Source organism: Fukomys damarensis, unplaced genomic scaffold, assembly GCF_012274545.1.
Source record: "Fukomys damarensis isolate Sample0158 unplaced genomic scaffold, DMR_v1.0_HiC HiC_scaffold_14, whole genome shotgun sequence".
Taxonomy (NCBI): domain Eukaryota; kingdom Metazoa; phylum Chordata; class Mammalia; order Rodentia; family Bathyergidae; genus Fukomys; species Fukomys damarensis.
The window spans coordinates 6,228,520-6,248,684 of record NW_022900926.1 but is presented as its reverse complement, the minus strand read 5'-3'; the positions used below and the strand labels follow the sequence as shown (position 1 = coordinate 6,248,684).

At 42.9% G+C, this 20,165-nt stretch overlaps 1 protein-coding gene across 2 annotated transcripts in view; it reads right to left on the bottom strand.

The window, feature by feature from the left end:
* The window catches only part of Rnf217 (ring finger protein 217), a 109,493-nt gene that overhangs the window by 31,071 nt on the left and 58,257 nt on the right, over positions 1-20,165 (bottom strand). For both annotated transcript variants that reach the window (XM_010625767.3, XM_010625768.3), the window contains exon 2: positions 14,261-14,494. In XM_010625767.3, the coding sequence (XP_010624069.1) occupies positions 14,261-14,494 (234 nt within the window). The remainder of the gene's footprint in view (positions 1-14,260; positions 14,495-20,165) is intronic.

The following is a 20,165-nucleotide window of genomic DNA, read 5'->3' as shown; positions in this document are numbered from 1 at the left end:
CGTAGACACTTACAGTCCACGGCACAGTCTTTTTCCATTCACGCACACAGCAACTTCCTCAAGAAAAACCCTCTCCAGAGCACAGGTGGCCACGTGTGCCGCCCTCTAGAAATGAAGTGTGCGCACACAGGGGTGCACTGCTGAGCCCTTCTACTCCAAGCATGGCTCGAGGCTCAGCAAACCCGTCGTCTCCGAGAGCTTGGTGGAAAGAGAACCATGAATCCCCACTAGTCTCCACGTGCACAGGTCTTCAGGAGATGCCTGGCACGCTGGACTCCCACAAGCACTGTTCTCTACCATGTGACCCCCTGTCCTTGGCACAACTTGTCAGGCCAGGGATGGCCAAAAACGAGCTCACTGCTGGGTGCAGATGCAGGGCTGCCCCAGAGGTAGCTGGGTGAGCTCCGAGTAGCACAGGGCTCACTGGTGAGTGAAATCAGCGGAGGGAGATTTTCTCCAGAGGCTCGAGGTGGGGACACATGCACGCTGCCTTTGTGGTGGACACAGGTCACTGCAGCAGGGCAGCTGTCCGGGTCTCTCGGGCTCCAGGGCAGCTGCTGAGAACACTTGTGCGCAGCCTCCCCCGTGGAGCCTCAGGAAACCTTACCCACTGCAGTGGGCTGAGGACGGCCATCCGTGTCTATTCTTTAACTGAAGAGTCCAACTACACAGTCTGTTTACCGAGCTCTGACCCTGATGGAGGGCTCCTTGCTTCAAAACGTCCTCCCCATTCCTCTGCAGAGACAGTACTTTCTCATGGAATTTGCACCAGGTATGAAGGTGAGCAGTCTCCTTAGCAGCCCAGGAGCTGCTCATTCACTCCGTGTTTTCTTATTTAAGTAACACAGAACCTCTGGCATGCGTGGCAGACACCCAGTAGGTCATTTGTAAAATGAACTAAGTGAATTCAAAGGAAACCTGACATAGCTAATTGATAACCAGCAGCTAGGATGGCTTCACCGCTTCCTGGATTGCCAGACCTCACTCACAATTTTATCCTCACGATGCGTTAGTGAGCATCATGATTAATGCGCAAATTCTCCTACAAGAGGCAAAGCTGCAAATGCTTCAAGAATAAAGTTACCAGAATTTACAAATCTTGACTAATTTGCTTTAGAATCAATGGAAGCTAAAAGAACACTGCATGACTTTGATTTTAAAGGAAATGCACTATCCCGACAATCATACCACATGTGTACCAGTCCACTTGCCCAAAACAAGTATTTTCCCCGAAGAAGCATGAGGCCATGCAAAGAAACAAGCCACAAAATAAATACAAAATCAAAAGGAAAGAAAATCCCAGATAACTGTCTCCCCCTAAATTCTATATCCTCCTTTATATATCATTTTAAATAAGTCACAAAATCATTACTTGTTACTCTGAAGATGACAGCATCACTGCCTAAATTAAGTACTTTGGAGACAACAGTTAAAGTTCCTCAAGAGGAATTTGTTTCATTAGAATTTGAGGCTACATATTCAAAAATCTATTCAATAAAGAAACAATTAAATCGATTTATTTGCCCATTAATCAAATATTTATGCAGGGTCTCCCAGAGGTGCAGACTGACTGTACTGACTTCGTACCAAAGAATGAAAATACCCTGATCTAACGAATTTAAGAAGTGGACACAGAAGACCCTATAAGCAATACAACTGTGTACTGCTGGACAGAAGCTAGGAGTGGCCACTTCCATGAGTGCAGCCCCAGTCGACACAGGGGTCTGCGGGCAAGCGCAGAATGAGTAGCTGTTCTAATGTAGCCTCCACTAGCTCAGGACTGAACCTTGCTCAAGTGCCCCTAAAACGGAGTCCAGCAAGTTCCTATAACCCTGGACACATCCGCAAAAATATACTGTGGTCCAGAAACTACTGTGGACCGTGTGACAATGACAGCTGTCAAACCAGGGTGCTCTCTGGAGACGCTGACCCATCCGGCAAAGGACTGGGACTGTTCTGGTGACAAAGGGGTCCTTTAAGGGCCAAGGAAACTCTTCCTGCTCAGAAGAAGATGGGAAGAAGAGCAGAGCATTACAGAGAAGAGAAAGGAGGCTTCCAACACCTCCAGGCAGCGCTGCTTCCTTTTAATATCAAATCCCAGTCACAGTGTCAGCAGGGGTGAGGGACTCACAGGGTAGAGGTGACCTGACTTCTTGCCACCAGTCTTTCCTTGAGTTCACTGTCCCCCCGAGGGACACAGCAGTCAGAGAGGGCCCACATGTGGCCAAGGGGCCTCTGTATTACTTTTCCATGGCACTCCTGAAGCCAACCCCAAGGTTGGGGACCAAGAGCAGACAAAACCAGAGTGACATGTAACATGCTAAGCTCTATCAGGATCCAATGTTTGTCAACAGTCTTCAGCCCAGACCTCCCTCAGTATTGGTTAAACAACCGTAACACATTCTGGGTACCACAATTCCTTTGCCTTGATGCTAGTGTTCATTTGTGGGGTGCATTTCCGTGGAGGAATGCCGGGACATGGGGCTGGGTCATCTAGGAGGAGTCCCTCCCCCTCTTTCTAACTTGGGTCACTACTCACACCTGTCCAGCTGGAAACACCATCAAGCACTGACAGATCCTCCCTCTAAATCCAGAAAGCAAGATCCAGGAAAACGTTTGTTTAAGTCTATTTCCGGTGTGCAGTTACATCACGGATGAATCCAAAATGTACTGGAAAATCCTGCCTTCATTTGTGCAGCCCAAACTCCTAGCCAGTGAAGTGCGGCATCATGCGCTTTTCAACAGGTCCGTTCTGAACACAACACAGCAGGGGTCACATCTCATAAGGGACACACACAGGAGGTAGCAGTGTGCAAGAAGAAATGGGGCTACTCTGTGACTAAGTGAAAAGCCAGAGAAAGTGAGAGAAAAGGGAGAGGAGGGGAGGGAGGAGGAGAGGAGGGAAAGAGGGAGGGGACCCCAACCTGAACTCAGCAGTGAATTCCTGCAGTTAGAGAGCTCGGAGACGGGAAGGGAATGGCTGTACAGCTAACAATTTGCTTCACGGCAGCCTCACAATAAGAGTCCGGTAGGCACTGGCTCTACTGGCTCCACTAGGTCCCCAACCAACCTAGGAGGGAAATAAGGACACGCAGGAGCACAAAGGGTGGGAGATGAGAAATGCACCATGCTAATTCCTCTTGTCATCCTCTGACAACTTGAGATCCAAGCACCAGATCTGGTCAGTGTAGCCCCTCCTCCCAGCAGTCATCAGAGAGGAATTGACTCTTCGACTAGCAGATAAATGTGATTAAGTAAAATTAAAAAAGCAACAATGAAAGTTCTCAACACCACTGCAGGTCAAAACATGGTAGCTATGGGTCTTGATTACTATATTAATTCAGTAGGATTTTTTTTTTAGGGCCTGACCTAGGCTGAAGTAGCAGATAACTTTCATTATTTAAGTGTTGAGAGAAGCTGAAGTCCAAGCAAAAACTCTAAAATATTATAGCTATTTTATGCATCAGGCAAGTAGAGAACAAGAAACATTAGCAAAGCACTCATTAGTAACTGAAGGGAGAAAAGCACTCAAATACAATTTAGTAGGCTTGCACCACAGCGGTGCATTATAAATTGTTCAAAGGTGACACCTGTAACACACCCTTTGCTTAACTGGCTTCTTCAAATCAGCCTGGACAATTTCATTTTTACCTCCCTCCTCCATCTATGCTGGCAACCATCAGTAAGAAACTACACTTGTTTTCTGCTGGTTCCAGACACAGGTGATACATTAATCCCAGGAGCAACCAGCGTGTCAGCAGCCACGGCGACCCTGAGCACTGACCCAGCTGATTCTCAAACTGTGAACACTGTCAACTTAAAAGTGATGGCGCCAGAGCAAAATAGAACAAAGGAACATGCAGAATGCGCCTTCCTAGAGAAGCTTCCACCATTTCTGCACATTAGGAAAAAAGTCTCGGATCATTTCCACACAAGGAAGCTTAAACGTGATTTAAAGCAGACAGATTGGGAGCAATGTACGGACACGGTAATTTTCTGAAAGCCCTCACAAAATCTCGGGTACAACATAAGGAAATGCTGTATTGCAACAGCTTTATGCAATGTGATTCCTACCTGGAGAGCTTAGGAAAGAATGTGCTATCCCCATAAGGTGAGAACATCATTTCTCCACTACATTTGGACTTTTTCCTTCTGCCTTGTGATAAGTCACACACCACTGTGTACATTGTCACGGTTCTGCCTAATACTTGGGAAAAGAATAGAGATTATTAAGTCTGCCTCAATAAAACCATAGAGAAATTACGCCTTTAACATGTTCCCTGTGTTGGTACATGGCGACTTTCAGCTTTCTTCAAATCAGTATGAAAACAATCATTTTTCACTCTACACTTGCAATGAAAATGAAACCTAGAATTGCACCTACTTTGGGAGGTTCCTATGAGTTAAGTGTCTACTTCAAAGGGAATGGAATTAATATGAGAAAATGAAAAAATGGAAACAAAGTCTATGTAAACAGGGAGGGGTAGAGGGGTCAACGAGAAGGCAGGCGAATGGGGAAAAATAAGAATCAAGATACATTATGCAACGGTATAAAACTCCAACGACGAATGTCATTATATTATATCCCTAGAATGTACCAATAAAATTAATTTTAAAATGAATATTGAGCCCCAGCGAGGAAGATGATTTGGGAAGGCTGCTCTGAGATCTGCTCTCCCTCCCGCCTCCTTGGGCCCATTCGGTGGGACTGGGTAGCTGCGCCCTCCCCTGCCTGCACTGCTACCAGCTCCAGCAAGGAAGGGTGCCCCTGAAACACCTCCCCCCGACTCTCAGACCTGCTGATTGTGCCAGTCCTTGGACCCTCTCTGCAGAGGCATAGGTGGTCATAAAAGGTATTTTCCTGAGCTCCCAACTTTGAACATCTTTAAAGAGAGGACGGGGGTACCTGTAGGAGAACTGTGTGGAGTTCAACCCTGCAGGTCGGAGAATTCAATCCGGGCCTTGTGACCTAAGGTCAGTCTAAGTTGAGGGGATCTGCCACTGGCTAGCTGAGATCAGTGGACTTGGATCTGCACATGGCTGTGTATGTGGTATATTATGACAGCAGAGATATAGTCTGAAAGAGACCCTTCAAATTCATTTTTTTCTTTCATTTTCCTCATTCCACTCTGCAAATTCTTTTTTCTGTCCTTTCTCCAACTCAGTCTCTTGCTCCACCATATTATCCCTCATCTCCCTTTCTGTTCCTGCTCCTGATCTAGCTCAGACTTCTTTTATCATTGTTTCTTTTTTCTTTATGTTCTTTTCTTCTGTCATTTTACCTTACTCGTGGGTCAATAGTTTCAAGGGAAAGTGAGCCCCTATTACTGTTAAGGGGATATATTCTTGTCCTTACTCTTGCACTCTGTCTATCCCTTTAGAATTTAATATTTCCTAAATATTGTATGGTCATTCTATGTCCTCTGGCTTCACTTGAAACCTTCTCCAACTCTTTCACTTAACTACTTCTCTCCCTAACTCTGTCTAAGTCCCCATCCCAAATGATAAACATGCTATATTGGAAAGTGTATTCACTGCAAACATATTTTGGCCTGCTTCTTGATTTTAATTTAATTCACATGGTTTAAAGGTGATAGATTAATGACTACCACAAGTGGTCAATTTGCCAGTTGTGCTTGATCCTATTGTGTTGCTGATTGTATCAACTGGGATAAAGGATTGTGACTGACATAATGAGTTGTTTTTTCCTATATGAAAATGAGAATGTTTATTAGTCATAAGAGACTCAAAGGCTAAAGCACAACTATATCAGGAAGATTTAAGTAATAATCCAGCAATTATACCAAGGACAACCCAACAACAAAACTGAAAATGAGAAAACACTTAAGCAAGACACAAAGACAGATTTCCAGCTCACCAATGGCAAACAGTAGGTCAAATGAGGATGAAAGGTCTGATAATGAACCAGCAGGACACCCTGAACCCATAGCAGAGGAAACAACAAAACAGGTCAATTCAAAACAGAAAAATTCAAAACAGAAATAATTTCCTAGATAATCATAGAGATGGTGAGCAAAATGGAAGTCATGATTCGAGACTCTAGAACAGAAACTGAGAAAAAAGTAGATGAGCTCAGGACCATGATAGAAGCCATGAAGGCCCAGCATAAGAAAGAAATGGAAACAATGAATGCCCAACAGAGGGAAGAAATGGAATCCATAAACAAATTCAAACAGATATCCAGGAGATTAAAAACTCTATTGAAAGTGTATGCAACAGAATAAAAGATTGTGAAAATAGAATTTCAGATATAGAAGATAGGATCACAGTCAGTGATTGTCAAAAGAGAGATCTCTTAAAAACAGTAAGGGATCATGAGAAATCAATCCAACAACTCCTAGATGATGCAAAGAAGAATAATATAAGACTGATAGGAATCCATGAAGTAGCAGAAGGAAATACAAATGACTTTAAAAAGCTGTTCAAAGAATTAATGACAGAAAACTTCCCAAACAAAAGGGAAGAATTAAGACATACAGATATGTAAGGCATATAGGAGTCCAACTAGCCACGATCAAAAAAATCTACACCTAGACATATAATAATCAAGATCCCAGAAACCCAACAGAAGAACAAAATACTACAAGCAGTAAGAGAAAAGAAACAAATCACATGCAAAGGAAAGCCCATCAGAATCACAGCAGACTTTTCAACACAAACCCTCAGGTCAAGGAGAGCCTGGAGTGAGGTATTTCAAGTCCTAAAAGAAAACAACCTCCAACCTAGACTGATGTATCCTGCAAAATTCTTTCAAAATGGATAGGGAAATAAGATACTTCCATGACAAAGAACATCTGAGAAACTTCATGAACACCAAACCAGCACCACAAGGAATTCTCAACAATACCCTAGAAAAAGACAATGAAGGGCACAACACCACGAGGGCCAACAGAGCAAATCAAATAGGCAAGGTAAGAAACTAAAAGGAGAGGGGGAAAAAGTAAAAAGAGTCAACTAAAGAACAATAACATGACAATAATAAGTCAGTACATATCAGTTATAACCATCGATGTCAATGGCCTCAATTCACCAATCAAGAGAAATAGACTGGAAGAATATATTAAGAAGCAAAATCCAACAATACATTGTATAAAAGAAACACACCTAGTGCAAAAAGAAGCCCATAGACTGAAAGAGAAAGGATGGAAAACAATTCTCCACAAGACAGGAGCCCAGAAAAAAGCAGGGATAGCAATCCTATTTGCAGACAAAGTAAATTTCAAAGCAAAACTGATTAAGAGAGACAAAAAAGGCCACTACATCCTTGTAAAGGGAACAATTCAAGAGGAAGAGATGACAATCATAAACATATGTGCACCAAATATTAATGCCCCCAACTATATAAAACAAATATTAAAAACCAAAGAAGCGCTAATACAATTGTAGTGGGGGAGCTAAATACCCCACTATTACAAATAAACAGATCATCTAGGCAGAAAATCAGCAACGAAATACTAGAACTCAACAAAGCTTTTGAACACATGGACATAATAGACATTCATAGAGTGTTCCACCCCACAAAATCAGAATATACATACTTTTCGGCTGCACATGGGTCATTCTCCAAGATAGACCACATACTAGCTCACAGAACAGCTCTGAATAAATGCAAAAGAATCGAGGTCATCCCCTGTATATTATCAGATCTTGGTTCAATCAAGCTGAAGATCAATAGCATGGGAAACCTTAGGAACTTCACAAACACATGGAAATTGAGCAACACTCTCCTGAACAATCAATGTATCATAGAGGAAATTAAAGAAGAAATCAGACAGTTTTTACAAATAAACGAAAATGCCAATACAACATACAGGAATCTACGGGACACCATGAAAGCAGTTCGACATGGAAAATTCATAGCAATGAATGCCCATGCTAGGAAAACAGTGCAAGCTCAGATAAACAACCTAATGATGAATCTCAGACTCCTAGAAAAACAAGAGCAAGAAAAACCTAAAGCTTGAAAAAGAGAGGAAATTATAAAGATTAGAGCAGAAATCGATGCAATGGAAACTAAGAAAATGATACAACAAATGAATCAAAGAGTTGGTTTTTTGAAAGAATAAATAAAATCGATAAACCCTTAGCTAACCTTATCAAAAAAAGGAAAGAAAAGGCTCAGATCCATGCAATCAGGAATGAAAAAGGAAAAGTCACAACAGATTCAACAGAAATCCAGAGGATCATTAATACCTACTTTGAGAACCTGTACTCTAATAAAATGGAAAACACAGAAGAAATGGACAGATCTCTAGATACTTATGAATTATCAAAGTTGAACAAAGAAAATAAAAACATTTTAAACACCCCAATTACAATCAGTGAATCTGAAAATGTAATTTAAAGTTTACCAACAAAGAAAAGCCCAGGTCCTTATGGATTCACTGCTGAATGTTACAAGACATTTAGAGAAGAAGTACTGCCTTTACTCTTCAAACTTTTCAATGAAATTCAAAGGGAAGCAACACCTCCAAATTCATTCCTGGAAGCAAGTATCACTTTTACTCCCAAACCAGGGAAAGGTGCAACTAAAAAAGAGAACTATAGGCCAATCTCCTTAATGAATATGGATGCAAAAATCCTTAATAAGATACTAGCAAACAGAATACAGAGGATCATGAAGAAAATCATACATCCTGATCAAGTCAGATTTATTCCAGGGATAAAAGGGTGGTTCAACATACGTTAAGTCAATAAATGTAATATATTAACAAAGTCAAGGACAAAAACCATATGATTCTCTCAACAGATGCAGAAAAAGCATTTGACAAAATGCAAAACCCAGTCATGATAAAAACCCTGCAAAAAATTGGAATAGAAGGTCTATATCTCAACTTAATAAAGGCTATCTATGAAAAACCAACAGCCAATATCATATTAAATGGCCAAAAACTGAAAACTTTCATGTTAAAATCAGGAACAAGACAAGGATGCCCAATATCACTACTCCTCTTCGATATAGTTCTGGAAACATTAGCCACAGCAATTAGACAAGAGAAGGAAATTAAAGCAATAAAGATAGGAAAGGAAGAAGTTAAACTGTTATTATATGCTGACGATATGATACTCTACATTGAAGACCCAAAAAACTCCACCAAAAGACTTCTAGACTTAATTGACAGATTCAGTAGAGTAGCTGGGTACAAGGTGAACACCCAAAAATCAATAGCCTTCTTGTACACAAATAACAGACTCACTGAGAGAGAAATTAGGGAAACAATTCCTTTCACAATAGCATTCAAAAAAATGAAGTATCTAGAAATCAATCTAACAAAAGAAGCAGAAGACCTCTACACTGAAAGCTATAGTACTCTGAAAAAAGAGATCGAAGAGGATATAAGAAAATGAAAAGATATCCCCTGCTCCTGGGTAGGAAGAATCAACATAGTGAAAATGGCCATACTACCAAAACTGCTATACAGAGTCAATGCAATGCCAATTGAAATTCCAACACTATATTCCATAGGACTAGAAAAAAGAATCCAAAAATTCATTTGGAACCAGAAGAGATGGCAAAAGCCATCCTAGACAACAGAGACATGGTAGTGTGTATAACAATCCCCAATTTGAAACTATACTACAAAGCCGTTGTGATAAAAATAGCATGGTACTGGCAAAGAAAGAGACCCGAGGATCAGTGGAACAGATTGGAAGACACAAAAACAACTCCAGATGCACTCAGCTACATCATCTTTGACAAAGGAGCTGACCATCCCCACTGGAGGAAAGATAGCCTCTTTAATAAATGGTGTTGGAAAAACTGGATCTCATCCTGCCAAAGATTAAAACTAGATCCTTGTCTTTCACCATGCACTAAATTAAAATCCAAGTGTGTTAAAGATCTAAATATTAAAACAGAAACACTAAACTTGCTGGAAGATAAGTTAGGCGGAACTCTTGAAGACACTGGCATACGAAAAGATTTTACGAACAAATCCTCAGTAGCAGGGGAACTAGCAGAAAGAATCAACAACTGGGATCTCATCTTTTTATTAAAAAGCTTCTGAACTGCAAAAGAAAGCATCAACAGAACTAAGAGACAACGTACAATGTGGGAAAAAACTTTTATCTGTTGCTCCTCAGACAAAGGACTATAATCTAGAATATATAAAGAACTCAAAACTATCAGCACCCCCAAATATAAGGACCCCATTCAAAAACAGGCATCTGAAATGAACAGGCATTTCTCAGACAAAGAAGTAAAAGCAACAAGTAAATATATGAAAAAATGTTCCACATCACTGGTCATTCCACAGATGCAGATGAAAACCACACTGAGGTTCCACCTCACCCCACAAAGAATGGCTGCTATCAAGAAATCACACAATAACAAATGTTGGTGGGGTTGTGGGGAGAAAGGAACCCTTCTCCATTGTTGATGGGAGGGCAGATTGGTGCAACCACTATGGAAATGAATATGGAGATACCTCAAAGAGCTGGGACTAGAGGTTCCATTTGACCCAGCCATCCCTCTGCTGGGTATCTTTCAAAAAGAATTAAAAGAATCATATCAGAGTGATATATGTGCACCTATGTTTATAGTGGCACAGTATGTAATAGCTAAAACTTTCAAACTGCCCATTTGCCCATCAGTTGGAAACTGGATAAAGAAGGTGTGGTTTTTCTATAAAATGGAATACTACTCAGCCATAAAGAATGAGAAATTAGATTCATTCATAGGAAAATGAATACATATTGAGGATATACTCCTAAGTGAAATAAGTCACACATGTGTAAATACCAAATAGTTTCTCTGGTGTGCATAAACTTTAATAGTACCTAAGATCCTAATGATATAATGGACAATGTGAAATAGGAAAAGCAGGTAGGGAAGGGTCGGGGAAAGCTAATTAGGGGAAAAATATGAGAAAATGAAAAAATGGAAATGAAGTGTTTGTAAATGGGGAGGGGAGGAGGGGGTGAAGGAAGGGCAGGGTCAAGAGGAAAAAATGAGAACCAAGACCTGTCATGTAAAGGTACAAGATCCCAATAATGAATGTAACTGTACTGTGTACCTAAAATGTACCAATAAACTCAATGAGGAAAAAAATGTCTACTTTAATCCTCTCTTCTTTTTCGTGAAGCACAACAGGTCAACAATGACCTCTCTTACCTCCTGAAGCAATTTCTTCCATCCTTATGGGGTGAGGAACAGCTCCCCTTCCCTGCCCGTTCCCAGTACGGCTGACTCCTGAGCCTTGCCTCACAGGCAGCTCCTCCCTGATCCGGAAGGACCTATGGCCAGACCTGTTTCACAGCGAGGCCGTTCCCTCCTCCTCCAGGTGGAGCAATGGCACCCGTTTGACACCCCGTTTCCACCTCACGTTGGATTTGTTCCTGCTTTACTATTACGTGCTTGCAGGATGACTACATTTGTCATGGGAGGTTGGTATACATCGTTCTTTTTTTTCTGGACCACTACCCCTCCCCTTTCTCTGTTTCAACTCTTGGTTCCCTTCCCATTTGCAAAAGCTCTATTTTCATTTTTTCTTTAGGTCCTTTTTTCCATCCCTTTTTTCTCCTTCCTTCTCCCTCTTCCATCTCTTGTTCCCCCATTAATTTGAAAAAGGTTTCCTTATTCCTGTTAATCTTCTATTTTATCCCTTACTTACATAACATATTTTTGAGTTTCTCATATAAGAGAAAAATGCAGTATGTAAGCTTGTGCATCTGACTTATTTTACTTAATAGCACGGTCTCAAGGTGCATCTATATACCTACGATGGCCAAGTGTATCTTCCTGCCAGAGTAGTACTCCACTGTGTGTAAATACCCACTCTTTATCCATTTCTCTGTTCACAGGCACAGAGGCTGCTTCCAAGATTAGCCATTAGGAACCATCCTAGTATAAACTGAAATGAATATACACCTCTCAGAATAACTACAAATGGCCAATACATACATGAAAAACTGTTTGACAACATTGGCCATTATAGCAATGCAACTTAAAACAACCCTGAGATTTCTTCTTTGCCCTGAAAGAATGGTTATCATCAAGAAATCAAATAATAACACATACGCCTTAAGATCCCTGATAACTGCTATGCACAAAAACGCCGGCTGGGGGCGCTGTGAGTGTCTGCGGGCGTCACAGGGGCCAGGAGAGTCCCAGCTTCCCAACATTAACCGTTCCCTGAGCTGACAGGCAGTCAGTGTCCCACTAATGCATCAGGCAAACCACGCAGGTTAGAAATGACATCTCTAACGTGGGAAGCTGAAGGCATGCTTGCGGAAACGGGATGATAAAACTTCGGGTGTCACGGCATGAACAGAAAAAAATTGAGTGGAGAGCAGGCCAGGCTTGGCTCATAGGTGTGAGGCCGACAACGTCCCAAGGCGAGCAGAAGCTCTATGCACCCAAACGTCGGCCAGCAGAGCTGCTGGAGAGGGACAAGGGGACAGACCGGCACCCGAGGGTCCTGGCCGTGTGGACGCCATCCAGACCTGGGCATCCAGGCAGGCAGCCCTGTGAGGCAGGCAGCTACTGTTACAATGGAGCTTGCAGTTGAACAATGAGAAATTCTGTACAGACGGTACATGAGAAGTACTGACACTTGCAAGTGCAGTGACACAGAACGGGAATCCTATACATCTTGGGCCACAGATGTTCCCGTCTATGTGTAACAAGGAGTGACAGAAATGACCACGCCCATCATGGCAGCTGTATTTGTGAAAATTTGCTGCATAGGTATCTTGTGTTCTGATCTGGCTTTTTGAGACTGGCTAGTTTTTGGAGGCAGGGTCTTAGTCACATAGTCCAAGCTGGCCTTGAACTGTCTACTTAGCCCTGGCCTCAAACTTGTGATCCTCCTGCCTCAGCCTACTAGAGTGCTGGGATTATAAGTGTGCATCACTCTCTCTGGCTGCATAGGTCCCATGCTTTAATGACCCCACATTTCAAAATACTATGGTCTCACTTCACAAGTATCTAGTTCTAAACATAATTTAGAAAACAACCAATATCTTAAGTTATACAGCACAAGTCCTACTAAGACAACTAACTTCCTGGTAATAGTAATAGTCTAAAGCTGGACTAAAAGTAATTTAAAAACAGCCCCAAAATACGAGGGCCAGACAAAAGTAGTCTACTGATGTCAGGTAACACCACTGTACAGTTTTATTGTAGTCATATAATTTTGTGACCTCAAAAATAGCAGTTTTTATGGAAGATTAACAATTTTTTTCCTGACAGTTAAACCTTAAAGAAATGAGCCTGCACAAAAGTCAGAAGAGAAAGAAAAAAAAAATTCACTATGGGAGTTCAGCACTTTCAAAGACCAGTCAGACACCAGAGGCTCTGCGTTACCAAGGCGTCAGGAACTCAGCCCTGTCCTGCCCTTGGCTGTGACCGGTGGGCGCTGCTCACCACCTCATGCTCGCTGTGTCCCGCTCTCTGCTCTGAGGCCACCTGCCCGGAGACCCATGTCCTCCTCCTATCCAGCCCCACATGAGGGTCCTTGAGGACCCAGGCATGTGGAGCTCTGTGTGGCATTGTTCCCTCTTCCAGTCACGCTGACCCATGGTCTGAGGGCCCGGGTCGTCTTCACCTTTTGCTGGGGTTGGATCTGAGTGTCCCCAAAGGTCCATGGTGGCCAAGGCTTCCTCCCCATGGTGGCGCTAGTGGGAGGTGGTGAGGAGCAGCAGGGACCCAGCCCTGCGCCTCCTCTGGGCCCCTGGAGCAGAGGCGCTCTGCCTGGTGCTCCTGCCTCCCACCAGGTTCCAGAGCAACTGGACCAAGGGCTCCTGGTCGGAACGCTCAACACTGCGCCCAAGAAGACCTCCCCTCTTTCTGAGCTGATCTCCAGGAACAGAGGACTGACTCACCTTTGCCAGGAGGCAGGGACCAGGTCACGTCTGCCTCATGTCCCCCAAACTCAGCACAACACAAGCACATATGGGTACTTTGAGCACTCCATTGTGGGCGAATGACATTTTACACTATTATGACTTATCATAGCCAGGAGACTTTTATTGGAGCCACTGAAAAGGTCAGATTCATACTTGAAAAAAAAAGCCTTAGAATCTATGTAGCATTTCGCAACAGTCACAACTAAAGGTTATCCTTTCATTTAGGCTATCAGAATAATTGTCAGCATAATTAAAGGAAGAACTTGATTTCGATCCTTAAGAATCACTAAGCATCAGTCTCCCCCTTGCACGCATCTTCAGGATCTGGACAAGGGAAGGAAGCCCACTTAGCACTGCCCGATCGCCCGGAGACACGCGGCCACGTGCTTACTTTGTATTTGCTCTCTGATCTGGAAGGGGTAGGAATGTGTCCTTTTCTCTTAAAGGTTGTAAAGTGCTTGCACTGAGGACACGGCTTCGTGCTGGGATCGATGCGACCGAGTTCCAGGAAGTACTTGTACTGGATGGAGTCTTCGTGAGTCAGGTTGTAGACGACAGTCGTCTCTTCCAGGAATTCGAAGCACTCCGTGATGGGGCATCTGATTTCTACTTGGCCCAGTTGTACCTGGGAGAAAGGGCGCATGGGAGAAAACAAGAAGGGCTCTGGTTACTAAGTTTCTGTCCCTCTTCTTTCTGTGCATATGGTAGTGTTCGTTTCACAGCTGCATACGAAGTATCCCTTTTTATTTTAGGACACTGGCAGTGAATGGAAATCACTTAGACACCTGTTTCCCACAGCACCAGAATAATCGATATGTTTCCACAATGACTCAGGTGGGTGCTGTCTCCTCTGGATCATTATATTTGTGAATTTGAGGGAACCTGGGCAGCAGGGTCTCTGAAGAAGCAAACTGTCACCCTCCTTGTGTTACTTCAGGTGAGGCAACACTCAGACTGAGAGGTGCTCTGGGTTCTCAGTCTTTCCACAGGGTATTTCAGCACCAATCCCTGGGCATAGCTTACTCTTCTAAAACGATAAAACATGGATTTTTGTAAAGCACTTACATATAACATCTAGCAGTTTAAAAACCACTAGCCAAATGTAACTATTTTCCCTGAGCTTTTTCACACCACCAACAACAAATAGCTCCCAAGTCATCAGATTCTTGGTAACAGTGAAGAAAATTAAGCCAAACCAAAGGTGCAAAACAAAACAAGAAAAGTCCTTAAGAGATCTGGCTGCTCCTGATGTCATTCACAAAACTAATTTATTCAGAGGCTTACAAAGCCAGTTCTGGGGGAAGAGAAAGCTAAACCGGAAGGCACCCTTCAGCGTTTCTATGGGATAATACTACAGTGACAGGAAAGAGGGCACTAAAAGCTTCAAGCGCAACAAGCTACAGAAAATGCACGATGTTGGAGACAGGAAGTGCTAGACGGCCCCGAGGTGGTGAGTGACAGGCACCTCCGCTGGCTCTGCCCACCTGCACACAGAGAAGGACGCCTGGAAACACTCAGGTGGCCATGACTCTACACTCAGGTTTCTGCTGGGTGGCTGACATCCTCAAAATCAAAACCCACGCACCTAAAAAAGGAAGACTGAAGCGGCAATGGGAGAAAGCCACATGGTCTGGAGAAGAAAACACCACCAAAAATGCAATTAAAAATTAGTCACCAACTCCCTGTGACTTTCAACTTTGACATTTATTTGGCACAAACTTGAAGAAAGGAGTTGAATGTTACAGTTGACAGGTGCACTGTCAACTTCTGGCCGGCTTTGTTTCCTCTGCGCCCTGACAACACGATCTTCTCATCCCATCCTGAAGCAAATACCAGATATCACATAATTTCATTCACAAATACTTCCCTACAGGCCAAAAAAACAAGTCTTTTTAAAGCCGTAACCATGATACCATATATTTCCCCAAATATCAACTGTTGAGTATCAAATCAACATTTTTAACATGTCATTTAACTTATTTTTATAGATTTTGTGTACTTTAATGGTTAAAACAAAATTATTTTGCATTTCTGTTGTGTTCAAGGCTAATATAAGTATTTGTATCACTGAAAAATATGCTTTCAATTTTTCTGGAGAAAAGCATGTCTGTTCTTGCAGGGAAAAATTACTTAACTCTAAAACAATCTCCAAGGTGCTTGTGAGAGACGTTATTATCCACTTAACACCTGAGCTACATGGCTAATTCACCACCTGGGAGAGCTCAGAAGTAATTTAGTGACTCAGATGAGGGGAGCTCTGAGGTGGCAGATTCATTAACTAAATTCTCCACAGAGGACAGAGAAAAATGTAAACCTTGGGCCTCCAATCCAATCTGTCCAGTGTACGGTTTATGACTTTGAGCTTGGTTGCAAGTGTCTGTGAGAACTGACAGGAGGTCTTCGGCGCACTTGATACCCTGGGATTTCAGAGTTACTGTGTTCTGGAAATGGAACGCATTAGCACAAGAGGGGCAGAGCATGCCGGAACAGTAACCGCAGGCACAACACACATGGCACCTGCTACCTGCAAAGCACAGTTCCAGCACCCTGTGTGCATTCATCGCTTTGTGGGGCACCACGGCTGCAAAGCTCTCTGCGAGTTCACTGATTCCCTGTCACTTCATCAGCAGCGCCTGCAGGAAGGCGGATGCCTCACTGACACACAAGCTCTGCAGCCAACACCGCGCCCTCTGTCAGGTAGATGCCTGTGTGTTTAAGGGACACAAGGACTGAAACATCCAGCCTGGATTCTCAGTTCCAAGTAAGATTAACTAGGATGAAAACTGCACCTGGCATGTGACGTAAAAATGACAATACTGCAAACAAAGCAGTAACAAGAAGTGACCGCAGGAAAGAGGCAGGTTACCAAATGGGGAACTTCAACCCGAGGTGCTTGCTGATAAGTTCTACCAAGCACTAAGGCTGCGATAAGAACACTATGTAGCTGCTGTCAGAGAAGAGTCCCTGGCTGCCTGGCCCAGTTGCTCAGGGTGTGTGTGGCACAGAACATCACAGTGACTTCCTGTGGTTGAAGACTCCTGTTCATCTCAGGGTGGCGGGAAGTCAAAGAAAGAGGAAGAGGAGCAGGATGGGGGCCCAGAATCCCCTTCAAGGGAACATCCCCAGGACCTTACTTCTTCTCCTAGGCCCCACCTCCTACAGGATCCTCCCTGCCAAGAGCACCACGGGCTACAGACCAACCTCCAATCCCTGGGCCGCTGGGGGACAGACGCTGACCGTCCAACCCCATCTGTGGTATTCGGTTACAGTAGCCTAAACAGACTCAGCTCATACTGCACTCCTCACCTAGAAAAACAAAGCAGTAACTTGTTCTACAAAAGACGAGTGGTGAAGCCACAGTAGCTACAACAGTGTGGCCCTGAAACCCAGATAGAACAACACGAGGGAGAGCACAGAGCAATCCAACCCACTGGCCGCTCAGTGGGCTGTCGTGACGCAGTCGTGAGAGGCAGGTCTTCAGTACGTAGTCTGGGTCACTCACACGGCCACGAAAGCCAGATGCATTTGTTCTGCCCCTCAACCCTCGGTTCACGAACTCAGTTCTCTCCATGATTCTGGTCGCAAACTGAACTGGATAAGAACTGAATCAAATTTCCCCATAAGGTCAACACTGGACCTAACCATGGACGTGGATTCAGGTATCTTCCAACTTGGCTGGCGACAAGAATCATGGGAGGAATCAAGCTGGCTGCCTCTCCCTCTGCATCAGCTTGGCTCACATCTTCTCACCTTAACTGCTTATCAAATCACTTTACTGCAATGAGCCCAAGGATGAGATTCAATTCAGTATCCAAGTGGATATTAGATGCAAGTAGATACCAGACGTAAAGCACTCGTGCTACTTGTGGAATTTGGAGATGAATGCACGGGTACTCCGGGTGGGTTCCAGTTCTTTAGGAGACACACACAGATGTTAATGAGCACAGAGCAAATCCCGGCAGGAAGCACACAGGAGGGCTGGTTACCACTGCTCACCCAAGAGGAGACTTTGGGTCAAGCCACGAGGACGAGAAGGATCTCAGGGACAACATCTGGCTATGACTTGTACCTTAAACAGGAAAAATACAAATAATGATGTAAAGATGTAATGTCAGACAAGGGAGCATGACGAAACTGTACCTACGTAGTGAGTATGTGAAGGTGACCTCCAAAGACATGAGTTGAAAGTGGAGGAGGAAGCACTAAAACCTGACTTTCTAGGTTACAGAATTGCTTGTTTAATGTTCTAGAATTTTGGATAAATCTTGATAGTTATTTGTTTGTTTACAATTCTGGGGGTGAACCCAGGGCCTTTGCACTGAGCCACCTCCTGGCCCCTTTTAATGCTTGGTTTCGAGATAGGCTCTCGCTAAGCTGCTAAACTATCCAGGCTTGCTCTTGTGCTCTTCCCGCTGGGCCACAGTAGATGACAGGTCTAGCACTGACAGCAAAGCCAGCACCTGAGTCTCTGAACTGGCCTTGAGAATGAGACGGGGCGCTGACAAGCACAGGGTGGGATTCTGCTGGCAGAGCTCTGCATGTTTACATTTGTTTCTGAATGCACTCGGTGGTCCCGGAGCACATGAGACCAAAGCACTAGTGAACTCCAGCGTGGTCCCCACCCGTGGAGACCATGGAGACCATGGAGAAGGCAGCTGTGTCTCCACTAAGCTAATCTGCACGGGACGGTATCCTGTCACCCTCAGCTCAGCTCATTCGCAGGAAGCAATGTTCTCTGCATGCAGCTGATCCCAAAGCAGTTTTTACTAAAAAAAAAAAAAAAAAAAAAATCTAAAAACTTTCCTTCTTCAAACTGGTTTAAAAAATAAAATCACTCCTATGGTTGATACTTAAAAATTGGAGTTGCTCCAAGTTTGACACGATGAATAATGACACATTCTATATTTTTAATTACAACGCTTTAAGTTTTTTTGTGCCTACACGTCTTGGTCTTTTGAAATCAGCAAGTACCAGTGCTTCTAAGATCTTAAACCAAGTTAACATATTGCTTAAACTTAAGAGACTTTTCATGCTGAAACAAAGTGTCTTTGTGCTCATCCACAGTCCGGATGAGCTCTTACCTGCAGATTTTAGATTCAATGACCAAAGAAATAATTTCTTCCTTTCTTGCATCTACATACTATTTCCTGATATGAAATACTACTTAGTGTATCTACACTATGTCCCAAGAACTGAATTGAAATGTATTTGAATGTGAAAAGAGAAATGTGTATGTTTTTTAAAAAAACTATATTCTCTTTTGATGTTGGAATTTAATACCTTCAATGTAAAGAGAAAACACTCTAGTATTATATAGCGATCCCTTTAAAACATGACTGGGATAGGGATACACTTAAATTCTTACTGGAAACTGTGATTAGACTGAAAACAGACTGAAAAATTCAGTGTGAAATGTACTGATGTACCGCAAATAAATTTGGAAAGACCTGCTCTACTTTCAACTGACCTTTTGAATTTCTTTTGGGGATGAAAACAATTAAAATCTCTTGACTTTGCCACTGGCCAATGAAAGGTAAGTATTTCCTAATGTGCTAGAAATGAGATAGATCAAAAGTGAAGTTCTTTAATTGAAATAGCAATTCACTTTTAAAAACTGGATATGGTAAATAAACATATAGGAAGGCAGTAAGACAATGACATTAGAAGAATTTCGTGGGCAGTAACAGAACACTGAAAAACATCAGAGAACTTTATCACAGTAAATAATAAGAGAAATTTAAACTGTCTCAAATAACTCTTATACCTTTCTCTTGTAAGTGAAACACAGGTACAAGTATACAGAGAACAATTACATAATTTCAGTGTTTTTATATAGTGTAGTTTGTACTACTCAGAATGGGACAAATGACGTCATACCCATTTATTTAACAAGCTCCGTTAATAAATATTTACAACTAGAGGTCCCAGATACTATTATCCTTAAAGGACAAATATTACTATACTATGTATTTATTATTCTATTATGTATGTCTTGATTCCATTTTTGTAAATTTCATCCAGGAAGGGAGACAGATTTTGGCAGATTGGTTACTCACACAGCCAACACAGAGCTACACACCCAGCCCTGGAAAGCGGTGATTTGGATCATCCTTTCCCACAGAAATGCCTACTGAAACATTCCAGCAAGCGTTCTGGAGAAAAGGCTTCATGTGAACCCACCAGAAACTCGCCACTGTCAGAACAAACAGAACGACAGCAGCGGCCATCATTTACGTGCTGTCACATACGCGCCAGGTCCGACTCTATGTATTTCTACCCCTTCTTACAGTTACTCC